The sequence below is a fragment of the Dicentrarchus labrax genome, unplaced genomic scaffold, assembly GCF_905237075.1.
Source record: "Dicentrarchus labrax unplaced genomic scaffold, dlabrax2021, whole genome shotgun sequence".
Lineage (NCBI taxonomy): Eukaryota > Metazoa > Chordata > Actinopteri > Moronidae > Dicentrarchus > Dicentrarchus labrax.
Window position 1 is genome coordinate 7,434,325 of NW_026136720.1, and position 26,487 is coordinate 7,460,811.

Sequence of the window (26,487 nt, forward strand, 5' to 3'; positions counted from 1 at the left end):
TCAGGAATTAATATAGAGAGGGGAATTCAACTCGAAATGTTTCTGATGCTGAGACAGACAGACAGACAGACTTTTATTGTGCCAAAACAGTATTAAGTTTAGTGTTTTGAGTGTTTTGCAGTGTCGAAGGAATATTTGGTCCTTGAGATATGAAGCACCTAAGTAACTGTTGCCGCCAAATTAATTATAAGACATTTTGAGTAACTTTGAATTTTCTCCAGCCTGAATGTAGCAGAAAGTCCACTTGACACACAAAACATAAACCATTAGCCCCTGCGCCCCACACCCAATTAAACCCTTGCCCCTTTGCCATCAACACTACATGAGTGGTCAGAGGTAGTGGCTAGTTCAGGTCAGATTCCTCTGTTTTTTCATGTCCCATGTTCACACTCTCAGAGCGAGCTGGTGCATGCCACGCAGCAGTCCTCTGCCTATTAATAGCAGTGAGGGTTGGAGTCGGGGGCAATCTGGATGGCGTGTAAATTTAGACCCTCCCCCTGGATGTTCCGTTGATGTCATAAGCCTGACCTCTGACCCAGGAGCCTGGCTGCCACAAGGCCCATGTTGAACTTGAATTTCAGGGGTCCGAACGGAAGCACGCACACACATACACATGTAAACACTTATTCATCTACAGTACATATAAAAGCACACAAATGCACTTATGAAACGCAACATCTGAAACAGTTTGAGGCAAAGAGCTGTATAAATATGTCACTAAAGATGTCGTCCTCTATACATTCTTTGACTGTGAGAAAGCTTAGAATATCACATGACGGCAACTAGCTGGTTGTGAAGCTTCTTTGTCTTTTGTTCTAAAACTAGTTGGTATGCAGATAGAAGCAACAGAAACAGCAGAATCATCTGTGTCATTCTATCCTGAAAGTTTAGCACTAAATCACCACAAAGTCACACACAAACACACACTGATTTCCAGAGATTTTGAAATCGACTACAGTTGGAGCAGGGTGATTAGGTAGAGTGCTCACACTGGTTCCCACAGCCTTATCCAGTGTCTCTGCCCCTGCCAGAGTTATGTGATGGATTGGGGGGGCTGACATACATAAACGGGGACAGGGGCAACCGATCTTCAAGGTATGTCAGCCGACACTCTTGGGATATCTTGTGCACAGCACCGTGGAAGACCTTAACCTACAAACATAACAACATTGTTCAAGCCATGATTCCTCTTGTCTTATTTTTGGGTCCGATAAAGTTGTTGTTGGATACCAATAGAGCCATGACCATGTTACAGTAAGAACTGTGTTGAAATAAATGGACAGTGACACTGAATCAAAATGAGTCAACATGATCTGTATACAGTTTAGGTTTCAGAAAGGTATGAGAAAGGATACGCTTCTCTGAGAGCTAAGCGTCGTGCATTTCTTTGTATTGTACATCCACATACACGTTCACTGAAGCAGCACGCAACTTTATTGTCAAACAGTATGAGTCAAACAGTAGTTCAGCTATACTATTTTGACATTATAACTCCAGACACAATGGATGTTGACAATCCAAATGCCACCTTCAGCTAATCACAGCACCACCCTGCTACCCCTGAGGCACTCATAAACAACATTCCTGCCCTCAAATGTCTTCAGCACATGAGCCACACAGCATATTAAACCTCACACAACCTATAATATATTTTGATATATCATGACACAGCCTGAATCCCAGATACGTGTGATGCTCCACATTTTGTTTTTCATGTGATTCTCTTAAAGCACAGGCAATTAAATGTCTAAAATGTGTCCGTAAAACTAATAATAAACCAAACACACATTACACAAGCTAGAAAAATATCTTTTGGTCATTAAGGTTTGGGGTACTGTTTGTAGTTCAGCCCTTTGGCTAAACTGGTGCTGCCTATGAGGCCTCACTTGCAACATGTTGAGATGTAGATTTTTTTTTATTTAAGGCTAAAAAGAACCCCTAATTATTTGCAGATAAGATCCTGAAATTGTGGTTACAATGCAGTGAATATTTATTCTAACAACTAAGTCTCTGTTCAGTTTTAGCATCTCTTTGGTAGCGTTTCTTGCGGTGCTGTGATGTCATGTTTTCAGCCCGTCTTACCTGTGACAGGAGTTTTTAGAAACCACTGTCACTATCTTGCTAAAAGTAAAATAAGGCAGGTCACAAAACATGTTGCAATAAAATGACACTGACTGAAAGGTATGGAAAAGTTCATCTGGTTCATCAGTTATTTTAAGAAAACAGGATCTGATGGAGCAAATGTTTTTTGGAATGAAATCTATTAGGTTTTGGGGTTTGTGTCATTCATGTGGTCTTTGGTCTTCTTTGATGTCTAATAACGTAATAACCCCATACAGAACTATGGCTTTTGGAGCTGCAGACTTTATTGCACATTTATATGTTAGATTATATAAGATATAATATATTGTACGTTTTAATGTTTAATGGAAATAAATGTATAATGACGAATATAAAAGTAAGTTATGGTTATGGATACTTGGTCATGGTGAGCTACAGGAATGTTTGCTGGATGACAGATGGGTCATCTCTTTGTGCACTGAGCAAAACTGCAAACTGCAAACTGCCCAAAACCATTTAAACCTCTATGTCCCTGGATCCAAACCACACCACTTCCTCTAATTCCTGGGACAAGTGGAATAATTATGAATTGCTGAAAATGTATTATTAACCTCGAGGTCAATCCAAAAGACAGTTAGATGTAGTCAATTAAACCAAACAGTATCGCGCACACACCACTGGTCTGATCGTTGTACTTCCAGATATCCCTCTTTGCTCCACATTAAAATGTAAAACACCACAAGATCAAATCTGAATAAGGCAAGGCAAACCTTGCCATGCCCAACTGACGCCCCTGGCCGTCCACCAAACCACCGGATGACAAGTCTTCACAGTCTTTACGCACGGAGAGCGCATGGAGAGTTTGCGAGCACGCGTGGGGGTCCCTCCCTCCCATGCTGTCCGTGGCCTCCTCGCCCCGGCGGGCAGCTCCAAGACTCAGCCAAACCCTCCTGATCCCCCATTTCCCTCTCTCTACCTTTCCTCTGAAGAAACAACCCGGCGTTACGTCAGAAAGTGCAGGGCAAGCAAGACAGCGTCTTAGGAGCTATTCGTAGGCATTGCTGCCAAACCCGGCTTGGGGCTGCTCACGAGCTCACTGCAGCCAATGCAACTTACAAATCCAACTCTTTTAAAACAGCAGCAGTATGTGGTAAGTCAATTATTCATTCATACTGTTTTATTTCCCCGCTGGGTTTTTTTCTCACAGCTTTCTTCACATGACAGGTCTCTGTTGCTGGCACAATTGCGCAAAAAAAAAACCCCAACAGTGTAAACGGTGTAAAGATAAAGAGTAGGCTGGTTTACCCTGTAGCCTCACTGAAAACACCATGACATGATGAAGCAACAGAGATTTTTGACGCTCAAAGATTTTTGCAGCATTTTTTGTGTTTGATTCTTTGCTGATCTCAAAAAAAAACAACATGCCCCACGCTCGAAATAGGAACCCTAGCCCCATCCCAGAGGTAACATGGGACACGGGATTGAAGGAGATGAACGAGACCTGGAAAGGAGCAATAGCCTGTCTCGGTGTGGCTGTCTTCTTTGTCATGACCATCGGGATCATTTACTGGCAAGTGGTGGACCAGCCCAACAAGAACTGGATCCTCAGGGGGACATTTAGCGGGCTGATCTGGGAGAGAAGAACCCACTCGCTGGTCATACAGACCCTGACGGAGGACAAGACCTATGTGGAGATAGACGTCGGGAACGTGGGGAACCCCGACATCGAGGTTCCCTTCGTGAGGAACCTGTGCTGGTTGAATAAAACGGAGTTCTGCTATACGTGGGACTCGGTGGCCGAGGTGAAGATCTCGCTGGAGGTGAACGAGGAGACGGAGACGGAGTGCTACAGTATGACTTGGGCGCCGGTGCACTGTCATGTGGAGCTGAAGGTAAGGATTCTCTCAGTGTGCACTCAAGAGCCAATCCGCACCAAATGCATTTTTTTGTACGCAAAATGTGATGCGCAAAGAGTAGCTTTGCACTTGGAACTGCCTTAATTTGCAGTTTATGTTAATTGGCATGTGATTGTGCATGGCTGTGATACTGGTGCACAGTGTAAATGTGTATTTGACAAGGAGGCCCCGTTCACTGTTATCAAGTGTTTGTTTCATACCTACATGATTTCAACAGCTGTTAAATCACATGAGACTACGATAAAGAGAGACTATCATTTTTAAATAGAGATTAAAACAGCAAAGCATTTTATGCAGCAAGCGTTGTGTGTAATTCAATAAATCTTTTTACTCCGATGATTCAGATGGAAATGCTGCACTTTATTTTGAATTGAAATGATTTTATTTTCTTTGATTTTTTCTTTTTTTTTAAAATGTCATTTCAGAAACTATGAGATCCTGTTGAATTATATTGAATAAAACAGCGCAATGACGCTTGATGGACTAATTTAATTTGACATGATGCTATAGACACAAAAAAGAAGATTTGCGTGATTCTCTTTAAACATCCCTCGGTGTAACTGCACTGAGCAGAAAACAATTCGTGTTAAATCTGCTTCGTCACAGTTGCTTTTTTACATGCACAGTACTTACTGTACTCCCCCCCCCAATCTTAATTATCAAAGGCATTTAACTATTGGGATGTTTGGGGAGGTTAATCTGTCCCCATTGGAACATTCCTCGGCATAACTCCCTGTCATGTGGCGCGACCGCTCACAGGAAATCTTTCCAAACTTAAGTCGTTTTTATTTTTCTGCTTTCCAAAATCCTGCCCGGTGCCTCTCAGGTGACCACTTGGCACCTGTTTTGAAACTCATTGACAGAGCCCGGATTTGCTGACATGAAATAAACGAGCTCCCGGCTTGAGCATTTGACCCCCACGCGTAAAGACGCTTTGAGGAAGGACGAGTTTTCTCTCTGAGAAAACACTCTGTCATTCAATCCCTCCTGCATGCGATGCTTTCTGAGACAGTCTCATGTACCGGCCATCAGATACCGCTCTGTATTTCTGCACTGAAGTAACACTAACTTGCACTGATGTAAAACATTAGATTCATCCGTACTCTAACATCGGGTACATAATGTGATAGCGTTGGAAACATTTAAATCCACCCACTGATAAAATAAAATTACATTCATCAGTTACTTTTAAGTCTGTACAAAGTATTTAAATGCTCTTATAAACTTTTTCAAAAAACAAAACAAATTAAACTTGTATTTTACAGTCTACAGTCTTTCAGTCTCAACCCTTCCACTATGTTATATATCTTGTGTGCATATTTCCTTTTTCCACTCAGCATCAATTTCATATATTATATATATTTCACATAGTTCCTCATCAATGTAAACCTTTTTATTTCCTTATGTGTCTTTTTTTCTCACACTCCTTTTGTTTTTCTGTGTATGTGCTTTTCAGGACTGCTTCTCCATGGCCAATGTGTCCTGGTACGGTGGCGCCAGTGTCCGAGGTCAGACATGGCCGATCAACAATCAGAACGCCACCACACAGCCCTTCACTGTGAGTGATCTAAAGGACAACCCCTTTGGCTTCGGCTCTGCCCTGGAACGCTACTTCCTGGGCTCATCAGGTAAGAGGTCATTGTTGGAATAAATCATTTAGATCAGTCAATGGAGACTGCATCAGAAAAGAAAAAAGTATATATAGAAAAGTGGAGGCATAGTTCTTCTTCACACCTGTTTACAGTAAGAAAGACCTTTTCAAGTCTTTAAAATGAAATAGGGTCAGCTGTTTGGTCCACGCTTGCCAGTGGCACAGGGTCAGCACAAGGGCTCTGGAAATCTGACCCCCCCCCACATCAGTGGGTATACAATGTGTGGCGTGAATCCCAGGACATGAGGGAAGCCCTGTGGATGTTGTTGTGTTTTCTTACCCCCCCCCATGTTTGTTTGTGTTTGAGCTGAGAAAAATGGTCCGACGGCCTCCAGAACCAGCATCCCCAAAACACACACAGCTGACTGGAGAGGACGGCTGCCCCACAAATAGAGTGTAACACAATACTGTCTGCGGCATCTGAGTTTATTAATTTAGAGATTAAACTACAAAGGGAAGTAAACCACCTTTAGCATCTTAAATTAACTCTTAGGGATACTGAGGTAATTGCCTTTTGTTTCTATTAAAGGGGCAGGTTGGATGAGGGCCCTGCTGACTCTTATAACTCATCAGGTTATTTTGGGGGTGCTAGATTTTATCCTGGGGGCAAAGGGGGGAGGCAGGGACCACTGGCGGATGTGAATGGTTAATGTAGCTGATGAGGAATGTGTGGTGCGTGTGTGTGTGTGTGTGTGTGTTTGTGTGGTAGCGGGTATAGCATTAACCTCAGGGACTTTGCTCTCAGGTTCTCTTTAGAGTTGAGGTTTGCTTACTGAGCTGCTGCTCAAACTAACCAACCTTTATTCTTGAAAGGTTTTACATAAATATGATGTTGTTTTATCAGACTGGCAACATCGCAGTAAAAGTCCCATTTTACATACATGCACATCACAACATGTGCTTTTTTGGGCAAATATTTAATATGATTGACCGTTAGTGTGTTAGGGAATGCTGTGCATGTGTGTGTCTTTGTGCATGTATGTGTGTACTCAATAGCTACACAATTAAAGTGCCAAACAGCGTCCAGATCAGAGCGAAGGGTGTGACATCAGCCATTGAGTAGATACACACACTCATCTGTTGTGATGTCATTGATTGTTAATGGTAGTCTCACAGACATTCATTCACGTACTGACAGAAACAGATGCACATACACCCATACACATTTTGGGATATTATGTAACACAGTGGCAGTAACACAGTCACATGACTTAAATCCCTTTTCCACCTCATGAGAGGACGGCGGTTAATTATCAGGACCCCGTAACCCTGTGTTTCTCTGTGCAAAGCTGTGCTGAGAAAGAAACACACAGATGAGATGAGATCCCAATGAGAACAACTGTTTGAACGTTGCCAAGCAACCACTCACAGACACATACTGTACATAGCCCCAAACATAGCAAACTGATGATCAGCAATGACAACGATGCCAATTGGGGCATTAAAGGTATATTTAATGTGATATCTTGCTTTAAAGTTCAAGGATGTATTTGTCTAGCTGTTAGGGTTTTACATAATGTGCACATTTGGCTAAGAGAGAATTAGAAGACATATTGAAATTTGTACTTGGCTACTTTCCTATTTAGGATCAGTGGAAATTATCACTGATAAATGATTTTGGATCAGGTTGGACAGTGCAAATGTGCATTGGCTCTCATTCTCCCCTCATACATGCAGCTCATGATTCAAAAATGAAAGAGAACAGTCTAGGCTGTCATGCTTCAGATTTTGCTGATGTGTCAAGAACATGTCATGTTTTGAAACAATACATTTCCAAAGTTGCAAAATGTTCTGACTCAGGGTGCACAAGGTAACAATCAGAGGGAATCCAATGATACACTGCTGTATTGGTGTCACATTAAGACTGACAGACCACTGCACATGGCAAAAACATACTAAACTGTATTTTGCCTGTCTGTTTCATTTCCATTATTATTTGTTTTAACCTATAGACACATCTGGATATAAAAAGAATACAGTTTGAATTTCTAGAGTAATAACTATTCTCTGATTATTACTGGCATCCACAACAGTTTACAGTATGAGTACGTTGGTTGATCCCTTCATTTCAGGGATAGGTATATCTTCTATTCTTTGTTCAATAAATTCTGTAAGCAGCACCAAGCCCCTGCAAAATTGCTCCTGCGAGCATCTGTGTTATTGTGCACATCAGACAGGTTGGTTATGCTTCGTTGTTGTGCAAATGTTCCCAATTTATGGAGTCATCATCTAGAGCATTCCAGACAGTGAGAGCTTGGAGAAGCACTGGACACAGACTTCAATGAAAAAAACACAATTAAACTTATCTCACCAAACAGCCTCAGGACAACCATTATTTCTCCTTACCTTCATCCAAAAACAGCAGAATATCAGACTGCAACAGCTGCTATGCCATATTTTTCTTTCCAACAGCTCAGACAAAAGTAGTACCTGAAACATCAGATTTTAAATTGCAATAGATGGCTGCGGCTATGCCGAACAGCATGATGTGATAGAGTCGTAACTTTGTTATTGTTGTGGTTAATAGTGGTGGGACAGGAAACAATTATAGCAGCTTTTATGGAGAAAAAAATCCACAGTTATGTGTGGATAGTAAACAGGATCATTATGGGAAACTGTGAGTTTATGCAACCGTGTGAAGGCTTAATCAGATTATTGATTTGTTCCTAGTTTTGGCAGCAAAACGTTATTATTTTTGCATGTAAACCGACCAAATCTAAGTGAATGCAGAGCTAAAAAAATCACTTCCAGCACGTAAAATAAAGACAACATACAAAATACATCTTTTTTTAATATTGGCTCTATGTAATTTATAACCATATTTTGTGTTAACTGTTGTGTTTCCAAGAAAAATTGCACAGGAAATACAGCGACTGGGCTACAAAAATGAAACATTCACTTATATTTACTGTATATTTGTACTTGACCTCTCAGTAATATGAGTTTCCTCTCAGTACATCACGGTTGGAAGAGCTCTGTTCTTAACGAGAGGAGCTGGGTTGACCACGTTTGATATTGGTCCCTAACAAACCCAGGTTTAATTTATGGTTATGATTTAAACCTAATTATAAATATGCTGCAGACACAAAAATAGTACAATTGTGTACCAAAAGCACACATACCACTTGACCTTGCTTTGCACCAAAAATGTAGAATGAAACTCCGACTGAAGCTTTATTTTCATGAGTTCTGGGTTCATATGAGGAAGCTGGCATGCTTCTCCTCAGTTTCAGTCAAGCGAAAAAAGGAAGTGCAGCATGTTTGTTTTCTTCAAAACAGATTCATGAAAGGCAGGACTTCAGTGGTAACAAAAAAGTTTAACAAAAGGTCTAGAGCTGCAAAAAGTAATCAATTAATCATTTAGTTGTCAATTACTAAAGTACGTGCAAACTATTTTGATAATCGATTAATTATGTTCACTCATTTTCTAAGAGAAAAGATCAAAATTATCTGATTTCAGCTTCTCAAATGTGAATATTTTCAGTTTTTTAAGTCCTCTATGACAGTAAACCTATATTCTTTAGGCTGTGGACAAAACAAGACATTTGAGGACATCACGTTAGACATTTCTCACCATCTTCTAACATTTTATGGACCAAACAACTAATCAATTGATCGAGAAAAGGATCAACATATTAATCTGTAATTAAAACAATCATTAGTTGCAGCCCATAAAGAGCCACCGCATGTCCTGCCCGCAGAGCTGTGTTGCTGGAGTGCCTTGGTGGCTGAATGGTTACGGTGCCACATGGCTTTGGTTCCAGCTGGCGACCTTTGCTGCATGTCAAACTCTCCTATTTTTTGTCTGCCTCTCCTATCTAATAAAGTCAAACCCCCCCCAAAAAAAACTATGCCACTTTTGTCATGAATCTTCTCTCTGGAAATCAAACATACTGCGATGTTAGTGCAGTATGAAGTTTAGTAATATCAGGCTTCGTAGGCTGAACATTAGCAATATTTCTGTTGTACATGTGAGCCGTTGTGTGTGCATTGGACCTGTCTTCACTGACTCTAGTTAGTCATGAGAGCACATTATAAATGTGGTAGGCAATATGGAGCTGTGACTGACGTTACTAACTTAAGAAGACTCTTGGGGACGGTTAAAGAGCACGGCAGACAGACGGAAACGCAGAGCAACAGGAGCGACAGAGGGACAGAGTGACTGCTTACTGTACAGTTACAGTTGATATTAAACAGAATCAAGAAGAGAGAACAAAGAGTAGCAAAGTAAAGAAGCGGTAGAAAAGTACAGCAGAGAGACAGGAGAGAAGATATATGCAACTGTGCAATAGAGTGACATTTGAGAGTGTTGCCAACTGGAGGGACTTGTCATAGCCCCACCTGTCTTTATCCATACAAAAACAACTGGGCTACTAAGGACAGATTAGATATCGCTGAAGCCACATCCTGCATTAAAAACATAAGGAGGAACTCTCAGGGAGAAGTTGTCCCAACGCTTTAGGGGCTTATTCTTACATTTGCTCAACTGGAGGTCTTATGGTTACAGTTTACATGGGGTCTTAGTGAGCAAACGTAAGGAGGAATAGTGTTGGATAAACTGTTGATATCTATACTTGGGAATATAATTACTACACATGGTCAAATCACATGATGTACCAGTACAGGAATTGACAGGAACTTTATCTCTGTATCCAAAGTCTTAAATTAATAAATTAAACTGAATATGTACCAACAGTTAATATTGTTAATTCACATAGATGCTTTCATTACTGCCTTATGGTGTTCATAGTGGGTCAGTATTTGAATTATAAAATTGTCCTAAATCAAATAAAGATAATGGTTTAATTTATATATATATATATATAAATATATATATATATATATATATATATATATATATATGTATATGTATATATGTATATAAGTTTTTTTATTTACAGTCACAATATGTTATTTATCAATTTAAAGTTAAGTCTTTTTTAAATAAAAAAAACTGTGTTTATTAGTGTACTATATAATGAGTTATTTACAGTATAAAAATAAACTGTAGTTCTGGCTGCTTTAAAACTATTTCAGAGTAGCTAAAAAAAAAACCTGTGCCGTAGCTTGCATGAATACAGTTTTGGAAGAATATTTTTGTAACACAGCTCTCAGCTCTTGAATGCTACAGCAGGTTTATCTGCAGAAGCAAAAGCGCCGTTTTACATTTCAAAAAAACATAAAATGATGATCAAGAATTTATAGCTAATCCAACATTTTAGTCAAACCTTTGTCATTACTATGTGGGAACATTACAATAATAACAAATTGTCAATAAGGGAATCAGAACATTGAGACACATGAGTTTGTTTTTCAATGCAGGGATCAAAATAAACTAAATTGTTAAAATATATATTTTAAATCAGCAATTTGTAAATAAAAAAATAATAATATATAATGCATCTATATCCATGTAATTTATCCACACACACACAGATTGTATTAATGCATATGTTAGATTGTCATGTTGTTTTTAATTGCGATATTAGCACACTATAAGCAGCATATTTTCATTTTTTACCCTCAATTATAAATTTATATTTCAGGGTAACAAAAATAAGAGGGAGAAAAAAAATATTTTAATAACGGCACTATTCATCCTCAGAGGGCCTCATTCTTTCAAAGTCCATGTATGCTTACATTAGAAAGATAACTTGGCTCTCATCAAAGTTTCCCCAACTCATCATTGCAAATAAAGGCTCGGAGAGACCCTATTTGTTTTCACAGCGGGCTGTTGTAATAAGTGAGTGTGATAGCACTAACTTTGACATCCCCTAGCTCTCGCACACTCAGTCTGGATCCAATAAAAGTCATTTATCTATTGTCTCTTCATATCTACTTTTTTCCATGCTTGCCTTTATGAAGTAAGCATCAGAGATTAGAATCAGAAACTCCTTATGGTATGAGACTCCCTCCTACGCACATGCACACATATATATGAATGCAAATGTGAATACGCTTTAACTCTTTCTCTCTCTCTTTTTGTCTCTCATTTCCCCATCGTTCATTTTAGTATAATTTATTCTCCCATCCCTTTTTCTTTATTTCTATCTCTGACTCAATCTTTCCATGTGGGATTCAAAGAAATGATACTTTACTGCTTCTGCTCTTTTGTTGTTTGGTCTCTCGGAGGGAAACGGCCAAGCACAACAGACAGACGGGGATATGAGTTACGTAACCATCATGGGTTTTGATTTTTTTCTTTCAGATAATGATTCTTAATCGGCTTTATTTGAAACAAAAGAACCTTATAATGAGAAGGATGAGGACAAGAAGTAAAAACGTATTTCCATTATGGTGCTTAATGGTTAGCTCAGGAAGCAAGATAACCACAGACCAAATAATAGTCGAAATTTGATTGTTGCTCAACAATCTGAGTCCAAAGCATCCACAGAAAATAAGTTTTAAAAATGCCATAAACTTGAGTTGTTACTTAAGTTTTGGGGGTAAGGTTCACATATTATATTTGTCCAGAAAAAGCTAGTATGTGGTGATTTAATAGTCAAAAATTCCAACATTTTCAAATCTAGGCCATATAAAAGCACAAAGTTAAGGGGTGCCAACACTTTCTCTTAACATCTAAATGAGAAGAAGCTTAAAGGAGAAGTGTGTAGGATTTAGTGGTATCTAGCAGTGAAGTTGCAGATTGCTACAAACTGAACACTGGTCGCGTCTGTATTTGATGACCAGGGAATGAGAATGGGATGTGAAGGGTGTAGGAGAAACTATGGAAAGTCCCTATCTACGGCCAGTTTTTGGTTTATCTATTCTGGCCTACTGTAGAAACATGGTGGTTCAACATGGCGGACCCCATGGGAGGCAACCCACAGCTTCTGTAGATAAAATCAGTTCAGCAAAACACAACAATTCCAATATTCAGGTTTAGTTTAAAATAGTTTCTGGTTGAGTATTTCTTTAGCATTTTCTCTTTTCTTTATTCCAACCCAAGACCACTGAGTCTTACATTTACAGAGAAATAAATGTAAAAGGAAAAACAAGCTGCCCCAAAATACACCGGTATTACTCAATAGGTCACCAGGAGGTCCCTGGACAGCTGCCCTGAATCCTCGACTCTCCCAGACAAGTAAGAGGTAGAACAGTTTAACAATGACTTACTTAACTAACTGAAGCTTTCTTAGAAGTAAGCTGTCATCTCTTGTATGAGTGGGCCACTGTATGAAAATCATTCCTCAACATTTTCAACAGTCCATCTCTTAAACCTTCCATCAAGAGAGTAGAGAGACTTTTCAGTGGAGGATTGATACAACAGCTGTATGTATGTATGTATGTATGTATGTATGTATGTATGTATGTATATATCAGCTCGTTCACAACTTTCTCCATAAACACAATATGTCTGTGGTTGCTCAGGTCAGTTCTGTTTCCTTCCTTAAATACTGAACCACCTTTTACAAATGAGCTAGAAATCAACCAAAATGTAAAACTTAAGTTGTCTGCAAACTTTAGTATGTGACTACTTTAACAGTATGCTAACTTCACCAGCTGAGACTGGAATAAAAAGATAAGAATTAAGGAACAGTAAGTCATTTTATATTACTTCAAAGTATTTGAAAGTGGGATCTTCTTGTCTGATCAGGACACATTTGTACATGTGATATTTGTACAGAACAAGGCGTCTCACACTTGAAACAATAAAACTGATTGATGGTAGAAATAGAGCACAGAAAGTCTCTTTAGTGTTTCATTATTTTTTTCAATAAGTGGAATTGGAAATTTACTACCATGGCAAGATCCCAGTTTTGTGGCCATCAATTTCTTGAGGTTGGGCACAGAAACTAAGTTTCCATTGTTAGGGAAATGCATGCCTGAATACACACACACTCGCATGCACACACGCACACACACATACTAGTGTTTGAATGCATCTTTTATAACCCCAGTCAGGTCTGTAAGTGTGCACAGGTGTCATAAATAACAGTATAAATATGACAGGTAAAAGAGTGCAGCCCATCTGGTCTGCAGCAGCAGGGTGTCAGGGGGCAGTGTTTTCCACCCTCCGAGGGCCTAGACGCCACATTAAAACTTTCTTGACCCATCTGAAGGTGCACAGGGTCACCTCCGCAACCACCTCCAAACGTTCAGCTCAGACCGAGCAAGAGGAAGTGCAGAAACTTTATGGGTCCTATAAGTCCTGCTCTGTTTTTCTTGGAAGTCTACAGTTTCCCATTAAAGAAAGTGTGTGTGAATGTGTGTGAGAATGCACATATGTGTGTGAAGAAGCAATCCAAGGTTGCTTGATTTGTGCGTTCACTCAACAGCTGTAAAACAGAGACGTGTGTGCCAAATCATTCAGATCTGCCCAATAAACTTCATTCATTTTTACCTTTGCCTATATGCTGCTTTGAAGGTGAGCAGATAGGGTCAGTCAGGCATATAATTTAGCTTTTGAGAGGTAATGGAAAATATTTCGGGGGATGCTTTGAGTGTTTCAGGAATTGTTCTAAAAATAGGGTCCCCCCTTAACTCCCGGGCACCCCACCTTGGCTGTAACTCAAGGCTTCAAACCTGCTTCACCTTCTTTAAATAACACTTATTGATTCCTGCTCCCGTCTGGTATATGCATCTAGAGATACTATTCAGTCAAAGATGAGTGTCAGTGTCGCACAGAGTGCTGCACTTTCAGTATGTAACCAGGGTGATTTTCAATCAGGAGTTCCCCCATACTAAAAATGCAACCCAGTACATGCAAAGTGCTTTAAGTAGTACAAACTTATAAGACAGGATTTAATATCTGCATGTTTAGTCAAAGATGGAACAAAAGGTACTGCTGCTTTTGACCAGATTGTCCCATTTCCCTGAGGCTCTGCAGTGTCACTGCCCATAAAAATTAAATATGACTCAAGAAGTCATGCTTGCAAACTTAAACTCCACTTTCCACCCTGTGTGCACTTTGGTAAAACACACTGTTTGCTGCCTGCTGTATCTGCACACCATTCTACAAGGCTGCTCGGTGTCTGGTGTACCCTGGTCGCCTCTATTTCCACTGCCTGCATTCCACTTCCATCCTTCCATAAAGCTGTAACATTTTCTCCTCTGCTCACTTTCTACTCCACTGTAGATGTACATTATTGACGTGCACAGTTTTGTCGCACCTTTGCTTTATTAAAAAACCAAATAATTGTAGCCATTTTATTCCTTGAGGTTTAAACACGTAACAGTGTTTCCTAGCAAAAATCTACATTTATCTGCCATTATGAATCTGTAACAAGCAGTTAAGTGGTGACCTAATACCCTGTGAGAGGCAGCTGAGGAGTTATCAGTATCTCTTTGACATTATCCATTGCAAACACGTGAGAATTACCCCGAGGTTGAAGGCTCTTCACTCGGCTTTATGCAGCACTTGAATACTGATCTCTGAAACTATTAATCTGATTATAAACCGGTACATGAGTATCCTGCCTGTTCCTGGTCCCTGCCTGCATGAGAACAGTAAGCCCATTGAAACTAGAGAGGGTGGCTGAAGCAAGACAAGCTCTCAGCCTGGGTTCTCAGACTCAGCCTGCTGGCTTTGGAAAGAGGTCTTGCACCCTAATCTGTTCTCTGATCAGCTCCAAATCCCCAAATCCCAGTTTTTGCTAATATGAGCAGGTTGTGCAAAATAACTGGTAGCAATGGTGCACTGGGGTCAGAATCTGTGGTTGGAGGCTCTGATCGATACTGGCTGGGTTATGCTGCCCTGAGATGGGACGGACCCACATTAGAGGAAGGTAGTTAAAGCTGAGAGGGAGAAGGTGGGAGTCAGGATGGGTGAGAAGTGGTTGAGTATATGGGGTATGGGTAACCTGAGAGGGACGAGGCATTCCTTGCAGGGCAGCTACATCTGCGGACACAATTATCTGCTTCACATAATCTTATAATTTCACACAGCCTCTGAAAGGCTGTATATACATGCAGTAGTAGTATAGCAGTAAAACAAGGTCCTTTCACTAGAGATTTGTTAAAGTTGACTCATTTAATGGTTTTGTCGCATAAGTGATGTGTGGATGTAGTTGATAGTTTTGCTTTAATGTTCGATACACCTAACCCTTCTGTCATTGGTGTGCAGTGTAACTTACCAACTCACAAGTTGCCAGCAGTCCCAGGGTAAACTCATCCAACCACATACTGCTATATCTCATTCTAGGGAGTGTTTTTCTCACATCTGAGTGGAGCAATATCAGCTGACACAGCCCACACTCTACCTCCCACAACACTCTCTCCGTCACCTTATCCTGGTCTCAGTAACACTCCCGCACTATGTCATATAAGAGGAATCTGCAACGGTTTGTCTCACCTTATATCCGTTTGAAGTGAAACATTATATTATCTGTTTATCCGATTCTCTGAAGCGACAGTTGTGAATTTCTGACATGATGTAATGAACTAATATCTTGTACCCTCTCCCGTCTGCTTCCTACCATGCAGGTGTTGCAGTGCTTGTATCTCCTGATATTCCCCTGCAGCTGGGGGTGGACAGCAGACAGCAATTCTGCCTGCAGTCACTGCCCAGTATGGAGCGTCTCCCTTTACAGTACACTGTGTGTGTGGCCCGCAACGTGAAAGCTGTTCACCAGGAAGCAGTGCAGCAACTCTCCCAGCACAGCAGGGAGCTGCCCAACATGAAAGCGCTGTGGTTAGTTCAGTTCAGATACAGATTAGCAGAGATGAGGATTTCCTTGCCTCATTTTCTTGTCAGAAGGGGAATTCTGGGGTTGTCATAATAGCAATGAGTCAAACAGTGGTGCATCTGTGGGTCTAGTGAGCACTGACTGAAACTGTGTGGGTATGTAGGGAGTCATAAACTAAAATCAATCCAGGTTCCTCAGAGCAGCAGGTTTTGTATGATCCCTCTGTGTGACTTATAGGCTGCCGTTCTGGAAGCTGCTCGCCAACGTGGACTCAGGGCCAAAGGTGGAGAGGGAGCTGAGGACCTTCTCTAATCGTCTGAGGAGACACCAGCTGGGGGAGGGAGTCATCAGCCTCAATGAACATTCCACCACCCTCCTCTCTGATATGGTACATGCTTGCCACCGCCCGCTGTACTGTTATCTCCACCACCAGCTTCAAAATCTTTAGCAGAATTTTTCAAAGGCAGACCCGCTCTGTAGGCACAAGAAAGTTAAACATCAAAGAGGATCATAGTTTTATGTTGGATTGAAGCCGAATGAAGATGGCAGTCGGTTTGCTAATAACGTGAAGCTCAAAGTTCATCCTGATGCATAAAAAAAATAGTCCTGTTCCTGTAAAACAGTGCAACTGTAACAGCATCTACTGAATCAAAGGGCAAAAAACCAGAAAAGGAAATCCATCCAAAAACAACACACATTTTTGAACAAATAAAAAAAAACTCCTTCTTTAGGTCTTAATCTATAATTTGACAAAATATTTTAATTCTGCGTTCAGATTTCTTAATTATCTTGCACTTTGAAGAACAGTGTTTCCTTGGCTCATTTAAGTTTACAAATTTCCTCAAAGTTTCCCATAAAATTTATCTGCAAAGGTATCAGTGTTTAACATTCCATTGTAGCCATTATAACCTCATTAGCAACCTACTCAGGAGCATTCACTACAATATATACAGTACAGCAGCCTACTATGCACATCTCTTTTGGTAAAAGTGATTCATCTTCTCTTCATTCAGCCAATTATTGTGCCATGTAGCTTTAGACTCACATAATCCTTCTTTTCAACCATCTGGGCTTTGGAGCTGGTGAGGGTTCATTGGTCAGAGGCTCAAAACTGGTCAGGGATAGAGATGAAAGAGTTTTCTTAAGTGGATCTCCAGAGTGCTGGAGAGAGGCGGGGAGTGAAGGAGGGAGGACAGGTTCACTGAAATGTCACAATGTAGAAAAAAGACAGTTTGGTGCTTTGCCTTCATGTTGAAAAATTTGTTTCCCATGGCACAGACCACACTACCTGCAGGACATATTTTAAATTATGTCTTGAAGCTTGTAAATGTGATAAATCAGGGTCACCTAATATATTTTCGGCCTTCTAAACTTCGGGCCATATCTGGTGCTTTTTAATACAAAAGGGCAGGCGAAATTCTTCGGTTCTTTGCACACCGGTGTTTATTATTTCACATTTATCCAGTTACTTTCTTTGAATGTTATTAGGAACTGCTTAGAAACAAGACCACCAGGACCACAGTCAAGTGGATCTAAGTCAATACCTGGTGATATTCCATTACAAAACAAATATAGCTAAGAGAAGACAAACAGAGATCTCAGGTTCCTCTGAGTGGTGTAACTGTGGGATGGCGAAGAATTGAGTGTGTTGAGATTAGAAGGGATTTCAGCCAAGACTAACTTGACACCATCTTGATGCTGTGATCTGACCCGGACACTACGACAGAAGAGTTTCACATAATCTGTCCATCAGAGAAATTCAGTTCAGGCATCTTGTAATATGCTGTACAGAGGCCACACAATTCTTACATTATATGCTCCCATTATCAGTTCAGAAGGTGTGAAAGGACAAAAAAATATGAAAAATCAATTGATGAATGCTATTTGGTGAACAAGGATTTCCTTTATCCACAATCTCAAGTTTTCTGGTCATAGACCACATTGCCCAGTTCCCCTCCATAACTGACATAAAGAATCAGTCAAGCATACAGTGCTGCATGGAAACTTATGGAGCTTGAAGTTGTCCGTGAAGTGTAAGGCTCTAAGTGTGACTGGCAACAATGATCCTCTGTAAAAACTAGGCTTCTCTTTCACTACAGTTTTACAAGATTTCATAAATGATCAGTCACACTATGACCTTTATTTTCCAGTTTCCGTATTAGTTTGTAATGACTTGCTGGCACTGGAAAATTTGGGTTAATAATAAGTTTGCCATGTTTCTAAAGCTACTCCTGAGACACTAAATAAAGCAGCTTTTCAAAGACCTTGTTGAACAAAGACTATAAACTAGCCAGTGTTTTGGCCTTCTTTGTGTCATTTTTGTATTATTTTTTTAATCAAATTCAGAAACAAAGGCAGAAAACAACAAGATCAGAGGAAACAAAATGTTCTAAGAAATAACATAACATGTACTAATCTACCCTTTCTTCCCACGACAGGTTCACCTCCTGGGGTTAATCTTTGTATTCCTAAAAAGTTATGTAATCTGAAGTCTCAGCTTGACTTCACCACTTAAATGCCAAAGGATTATAATATATGTTAAATGGATCTGACAGAGGTCATATTGTCAGAGCAACTAGCTTACAATACAATGCACCCAGATGGAGAGATCAATGCGTTAAACATAAAGCCACAGCATATCACGCTATGTGTTTTACCAGGTTGGGAACATTTTAATTGTTCCATTAGTGCATCATGTTGTTAAATGTAAATGAATTAAATGCAATGTTGGCAGTTCATTGATGCTGGTATTAGGCTGCAAGTGTTGACTGTTCGTGCAGTTAGCATATCATATCTCTCTGTCTCTCTACAGGACCATGACTACCTCAACAGCAGGAAAAGGGGGATGTCCAAGAGACTGACCAGGGACCTCCCACTTGTCAAGCTTCTTAACATTTCCATCACCATTTCCCCTTTCCTGGGCGTGGACACCACGCAGTTCCACACCTCCCTCATGGACGGCACTGAGGCCTACTGGCTCAGTCTCCCCTCAGCCCCCCAGGGACAACTGGTGAGACCATGAATGGAGCATGCTCATCATCCTGAAAAGCACTTAGCTGTGCTCACAGCCTTCTGCATATTAACTTTTACCCAAGGTTTCTTTGCTTTTATTCATTATTTTAATTGTTGTTGTGGTGAAGAGTTGCTTTCCCACAAAATCTACATTGTGATTGCTCCATTTTCCAAAAATCATATTGAACTTTCCTCAACTTATAAACTCATGAATAAACACTGTGGAGTGTGAAAGTGGACACTTTCCATCTGCCTCACAGCCTGTCTCCATTCATGAGTTGCAGTATGATTAAAAGCAGAACACATTGAACATGACCTAATCCAGAAAACCCCTCAGTGCAATGGCAGAGGCACTGTGGTTCATTATTAATGACCAAAATAGAAAATGATAGTAATGTCAAATAAACTCTGTCCTTCAGATCCCTGTGATGAGTCAGTGGCGAGGAAAGTTCTGTGTAAAGCTGAACATCACCAACCCAGGAGCGGTGAGCTGGTTCCTGGACAGAGTGGGATCCCTGCAGGCCCATTTGGGGATGGAGTACATAATGCTGGAGGGGGGTGAAGGGAATCTGTTTGAGGAGCAAGCCCTGCAGCCACCACAGGCTCTCGGTGGGGACAAGTACATCAGCCTGCTGGCCGACCTGGCCACAAGGATAGGAGACTCCACCATTGTGACAGCAGGGACACGGTAACACCCTCAAGCATTTCATACTGTTGTATTCTCTATCTGCCATAATTTTAACCCAATACCAGCTGCCATTGTTTGTAGAGTGGGATATTTTTCATTCTGAGATTCTGTTCTTTCGTCATTCTAAAGTGTTATTATGATGCTATTTGTGACTCAGGTCCAGCCATAAGCCTCTGTTTGTGAGGATGACCCGCCTGCAGTCCGACTGGAGCCCAATGGGCCTAAAGGGCATCATTCCCTCCCTGCTGCACCACACTCTGCTGGGATACAACTTCCTCATTCCTGATGCAGTAGGTAATACCACAGCCTATGGGTCAATTTCCTCACCTCTGATACTGCGTTACAGTGCTTGATATTTTTCCCTTACATGACAAAAGAAAGAGCATTATTCTTCGCTGTTTCACAGACAAAGAAAACATCTGATCTTCTTGTTTTTGGCAAAAAAAAATCCTTTAATATTCCAAATTCCTGTGATGGCAGATCACAGCCAGTCAAACAGCTGATGTCTGCACAAAAACTATTTACTTTGAAGTGGAGAAAACAGAGAGCTGTCAGTACTACAGATAGATACCTGATATTATTGCACTCAGATTCTCATGAAACATGGTCAGGCCTTTTTATGGAGAATTGGCAGTCTTCAATCATCTCGAGGCGGGGACAGACATTTGGATTATGAATGTAATTTGGGCGTGACAACTGATCGTCCAGGTTGGACCTGGTCTGTTCCAGTCTGGGTCAGCTGGTGTTGTCACTTGGCAGATAAAATCATATAGTTTGTGATATGTAAAATATATAATCTTCAATCTTCAATCTCAACTCTAAGTCTTCAGATCGCTGCCAGTTGTTGACATAGGGACAAAGTTCATTCACCTCCAGTTCCCTGCAGGCTATATGGTTTCCTTTGCCACACCTCTCCATCCGGGATCTCACCCAACTGTCATTTTTTGGCCTTCTCAGTGCAAATTGCACTGCAAATAGACAGTGCTGTTTACCACCCATGTTTGTTTTTGTACACATTTGTTGTGTGTATTTACTCAGTCGTAAGATTTATGCTCCTTCTGGACTGTCAAAGACAAAAAAATATATATTAGCAGGTTGGTGTAAACAGTCTTTATGTATGTAGTTTGTCTGGTCTTTGCAGGTTTCAACTAGTCTTCAGTATTATCCCAAGATTTACTGCAGTAGAAAGAAAATAAATGGGACTTACTTCTTCCAAATCACCCAGCTCACATGTTGTCCTTCTTTATATTTTTAAATCTACTCATTTCAAAAGCCAGAAGAATACAATACTAATTCTCAACAGTTCAACTAACGCTTCTTCATTTTCTTCGCCTCTGCCCATCTCTCTCTCTCTCCCTACAGGTGGCTCTCTATCTGGAGACCTGGTCACAGATGAGGAGTTGTTCATCCGTTGGCTGGAGATCACAGCCTTTCTTCCTGTTATCAGCTTCCACACACCACCCTGGGTCTGCGGAGAGGACCGGGTACACGACCAGAATTTGATATTCAAAAATCACGTTACAAAGCAGTCTAACCCAGAAAATGTCCCCTCTTTAATGGCCCACACTGCAGCCCTAGGCTGAAGTCTGTGTCATTTAATCTGTGTGATCCACGTTAGATGTAATTATAATAGCAACAACATTCTTTTTCAGACTTGATAACATGATTTTCACTTGTGGAGATTAACAGTGGAGAGATCAAGCGAAGTGATGAGTTAATGCTGCCAATTAGATGTTCTAAAGAGAGTCCGTACTTCTTGCAGAGTGATTAAGATGAATGAAACGAGCAGAGAGAGGGAGAGTGTATTGACCCAACAGCCTCTCCTCAGTTTTTAGGGTCAGTGCAGAGGAGTTCCCACCGGTGGGTCTGCAGAGACCCGGACTATCAAAACCCAGACCTGGCTCTCCTCCCAGCAGGAGAGGCAGGACTAAACCCTGTCCCTCTCCCCTGGAAATCAGGAATGTACAGTTCACCGCGCACGGAAGTAAAACAAAGCCTACAGTCTCAGAGAGTTCGGTGACAGATATCAATACTTTTGACAATATGGGACCCAGGTTCAGGTTCATGAAGAGAATAGCACTTGCTGTTTTTCAAGAGGGTGAAGACTATTTTTCCCCTCCCCTGCCCTTCCCTTCTTCCCTCAATAGGAGCGATTGCTTGGCCCCCTCCCAACATCACCTGTGGTTAAGTCCATCTGTTCTGAATTACAATCCCTCCTCTAAATTTATGGCTCACTCTCGAGAGCCACTTCAGCAGGAATGATAATGAATTTGAGGACAAGTCTTGGAAAAATACTTTATTGTGGTAATTAAGATTTCCATGAGTAATTGACAAGTGTGACAGAGTGGGAGTGATCAACTGCTTTTTGTTTCCACTAGGAGAGGACTGAGGCAGCAAAATATATTGGTTGTGACTTGTGTTGCGTGACAAAGATAAAAATAGGCCTTTTGGACAGCTAGACATTTGACAACAGCAATGTTTTCCATTTTGGTCTCTTGCATGGCCTTCAACTTATAAACTCGGATGAAGTGAGACTGAAAATAAATTTTAGAGGAGAATAGACTGCTGCATTACACATGATAAATGAGTGCGGGTGTTGTAAAGTAGTTTAAATGTGGCACACCTTTATTTCAAGACTGTGTGATACAGTCAGTCATAGACAGGTCACAGCAGCGACCGCATTGGAATCAAATAGCAATAAAACCACAAACCCACACACATGCCTGGCTTCTCAATTAGAGAAAGATCCTCTCAAACCCGGGCTGTGACTTCAAGCTCATTCCTACAAATGTTCTCAATCCCAACTCATAAAAATACATTTTTTATAGATGCGGTCAAGTTCTGTTTTTGTCATGGGACACTGAAGAGGATGTGACCCTTCCAGGAATGCTGAAGTAGTTTTGCCAGAGAGAGTCAGGAGAAAGACTTGGACAGTGTTAAACCACTAAGTCAACAATGGACTGCTCTTAAGTTCTGTCTGCATGTCTGGGTGTAGAGATGGCACAAATGTCTTTTGCAGACCTCATTGTTAATATTATTCTTGTCCTGAAATCCTTGCAGCAGATGATTTAGTTAAGGAAATGGCTTTTTTTTGGATGGTTTCAGTTTCTCAGTTGGTCTAGATTTCTTGAAAATATTTGGCTGGACATTAATAAAAGTGGTTCTGAATGAAAAAATAAAGCTCCACAAAACAGCAGACAGTGACTCTAAGTAGACTTCTTCACAAGGGATGAAGATCGGCTGGTACATGGAAAATACGTGATTATCCAAAAAATAAAGTTATTTTTTACTGTATTTTTGATATTTACTGATTATGTTTATGTTCTTCTCTCCATTGGTGACCCATAGGTGCTAAACGTAACTCGGACCTACATAGCAAAGCACCAGAGGGATGTGGTCCCATTGATAGAAAAGTATGCAGAGGAGTGGCGGCTGACAGGAAACCCCATCTACCGGCCAATGTGGTGGCTCAGTCCAAGCGACCCCATGACTTTCACCATTGATGACCAGTTCCTCATCGGAGACGAGGTGACTTAATAATGTTCTGATGGGAAGGGATTGAGTTCCCTCTGTCAGCATCCGATATACTTGGCATCTGATAGTGTATGAATCAACCCCCCGGCTGTAACCTGATGTCTTGCTAATTAAGTGTACAATCTCCATGACATCTGAGTTTCTTTGACCAAACTGATGTGTATGTGTGGTTGCAGGTCCTGGTGGCACCGGTGGTGGAGAAGGGGGCAGTGCAGAGGGATATTTATTTACCTGACGGCGGCTTTCAGTGGCAGGACAGCCAGAACGCTCAGGTGTTTGATGGGGGCACGTTCCTACAGGATTACCCGGTGCCCTTGGAGGAGGTGGCCGTTTTCTTACGGAGAAGCTGAGTCACGTGACTGATCTGTCGAGTCACGTGACTTATCCTGTTACTGTTTTGAATCAAATTATTTTTTTTTTTTTTTTTTTTTAAATACTTGTGCTGTTGTCAACTTGCACTTTTCCACTAAAGACCATTGACACTGTCTCAAGGCCCTGTCTTGAGATTATATGTAGAAAGATTTTTTTTTATACTTGCACTTTACAGTTCAAAATGATGTGGTTTTTTTTTTTTTTGTGACAATTCTTCTCTTCCTTTTTTAAAATGTTGATTGGTTTTACCTCTTGGCTGATTTGTTTCTGGACTTTTTGATCTGTTCTGCTTTTTTCATATGTAAGTTCCCGGAGAAATCTGTGTGTTTACATACTGCATTTCTACAGTCTTTACATTTTTTAGTTGCTGCTGGCTCTCTTGATCAGGAGGAACAAAGCAAGCCCCTTGTTTGCTTCAAAATAATCTGAATCTCTCAAGAAGACCAAATGAAGACATGGAAGGACGAAGGAAAATGGTTGAAAGGTTTTTTTTTTGCTTATTGGGAGGAATTTAGCTCACAGAAAGCTTCGTACTGAGGCTGACGCGCCATGGTACCGTATGTCTTGCTCACTCATCGGAAAGGCTTTTACTTGAACTTATCAGGCCAACGGGCCAATGTTTTATGAATGTACCTCAAGTTATGGTTGTTCACTGCTTTACTGAGTCATCAGACACAACAATCTATTGCCCCATAGCACTTATTCTTAGAGTAGTTTAACTTTTTTATCTTATTTATCAACACCACTCTGTTGGACACGTCTGAATGTCCCTTAGTACTGTAGGCCAGATGAACTTAAGGCCAAGCCACTGTAATTGTAACTCTGGCTATATTTGAATTTAGTTTATATGTTACCTTCTTACTAACCTGCTGTAGTAAGGGCTTTTAAATGGGCTGCTGATTTTTGTCTGACGTTGTGTTGATATGCTCTTTCATCTTCATGGGTACCAAATTAAGCCCGAAAGAAAAGCCTTATTGACGACACTGCAGAGGTTGAAATGAGATTTTTAATAGACAGATCGACATTTGGGGAAATTTGCTTTCTTGCAGAGGTAGATGAAAAGACCAAAACCACTCTCATATCTATACGGGTAAATAACAGCCACTTGCCTGGTCCAAAGGTGACAACATATGACTACCAGCACCTCCAAAGCTCTTTAATCTGCATAAAACCAATGTGTAGTTGTTTGTTTGTTGTTGTTTCGTGGGACTATTTCTTGGCTGGAAGCAGTGACTTCCTCCAGTTTCTCCTGGTTGTAGGCTTCCTATTTACCATGCAGATATGAAAGTGGTATCAATCTTCTCATCTAAGTTTCAAAAAGAAAGCAAATAGGCCCTAAGCAAAATGTCAGAATGTTCCTCTAATCGGACGATGTGGGGGAAGGAGCTCTTCAGACCCTAAAATACATAAATACCTGTGTAATATGTGTAAGAAATGTCTATTGCAGCCGTCTTGGATTTTTCAGAAATTGTTGAAAGTATCACCTGACATTTCACAGAGGTGCAGCGGCCACTTGACATAAACCCTGACAAGTAATTACATTTCTGCCCGTGTGTACCCTTCACTTAGCTTCCTCTTTGGGCTGTGCTTGTAATCACATCCACTTCTGTCACTTGCTTTAGTTCAGTAGCATTACTTATGTAGGATAATTTTTATTTTATTTGGTTTTAACCCTGACTCAATGCTGTAAGCATATGATATGTAAATGAGATGACTGATTTTCTTTTGTGATTATATTCAAAACTAGCCCATGGAGAAATTGCACCACGATGCATTGCTCTATGTGTAGATAGTTAGTTTGACAGTGCTCGTTGGCAGTGCTTTTCTGTATTGATTTGTTCTTCACAAGACAATCTTAACTGGCCAGCAGTGATGATACAGACTCTGAAACCTTATCACTTAGTGAATGCTTTACCACTAAATTGATTGTGTAACTTTGATCTATAAAGTTTACTGTATCAACTCGAACACTCAGGTCTACTGAAGCTTATCAAATCACGAAATGTCTTAGTGCAACGCAGTATGTTGTGAACACATTGACGTCTTAATCTCTCCTAGAGCTGAATGTACAATGGACAAACTGTGATTTCCCAACCGAGCCCTTTGTGCGGGGAGCTTTTCTAGCTTCCGTTCTAATGCTTTTATGGAATGCTGTGGTATGTTCACGTATAAGTTGCACGAAAAAGCTTTGATGTGTTATTCCTTCCCTCTACAGACTGAGCGAACCATGTGCCTTAATATGCCACTCTTAAATCTGGACAACACGAGTGTCTGGATTATTGCAGTATCAGCAATGTACATATTACGATGACTGTGCCATTACAAGTGTTTTTCTCTTCTGTAAATCAGAGAACTTAGAACGACAAAGTTGCAATAAAGTTTACATTTTCTTACTTCACTTCCTTGAGTAATTTAGTTTTCTTTGGGGCGCTTTGTATTCACCCAGTTCTAAAAATATGCCTGTTTGTGTTTGACTGTCCATGCAATCGACTGGCAACCTGTCCTCACCTGCCACCAAAGGATTGTGGGATAGCCTCAAACCCAGCCAGAATCCCCATAATCAGAAATATGCAAATATGTAAAATGAATAAAGTTTCTACTTAATCGCAGCATCCATGTCCGTGT

General features: G+C 40.7%; 1 protein-coding gene across 2 annotated transcripts; it reads left to right on the plus strand.

Moving 5' to 3' along the window:
* The first annotated feature begins 3,096 nt into the window (after positions 1-3,096).
* On the plus strand, positions 3,097-26,471 carry si:ch211-236l14.4 (SITS-binding protein). 2 transcript variants are annotated; one of them, XM_051382315.1, is made up of 11 exons: positions 3,097-3,211; positions 3,286-3,953; positions 5,434-5,605; positions 16,054-16,261; positions 16,494-16,644; positions 19,069-19,266; positions 19,688-19,956; positions 20,114-20,250; positions 21,319-21,440; positions 23,305-23,484; positions 23,667-26,471. In XM_051382315.1, the coding sequence occupies exons 2-11, from the start codon at positions 3,483-3,485 to the stop codon at positions 23,838-23,840; spliced, it is 2,082 nt and encodes a 693-aa protein (XP_051238275.1). In that variant the 5' UTR covers positions 3,097-3,211; positions 3,286-3,482; the 3' UTR covers positions 23,841-26,471. The 2 variants fall into 2 exon arrangements, with proteins under 2 accessions (XP_051238275.1, XP_051238276.1); XM_051382316.1 differs by lacking the exon at positions 23,667-26,471 and having other exon boundaries at positions 20,114-20,246; positions 23,305-23,442.
* Positions 26,472-26,487: the final 16 nt, after the last annotated feature.

What these genes read in the sequence shown, in the direction of transcription:
- si:ch211-236l14.4 (XM_051382315.1), top strand. Translation starts at nt 3,483, where the DNA reads ATGCCCCACGCTCGAAATAGGAACCCTAGCCCCATCCCAGAGGTAACA. An exon ending in ATTGTGACAGCAGGGACACG is followed by an intron (nt 19,957 to 20,113) that starts GTAACACCCTCA and finishes TTTGTGACTCAG; the next exon opens with GTCCAGCCATAAGCCTCTGT. An exon ending in GGGTCTGCGGAGAGGACCGG is followed by an intron (nt 21,441 to 23,304) that starts GTACACGACCAG and finishes GGTGACCCATAG; the next exon opens with GTGCTAAACGTAACTCGGAC.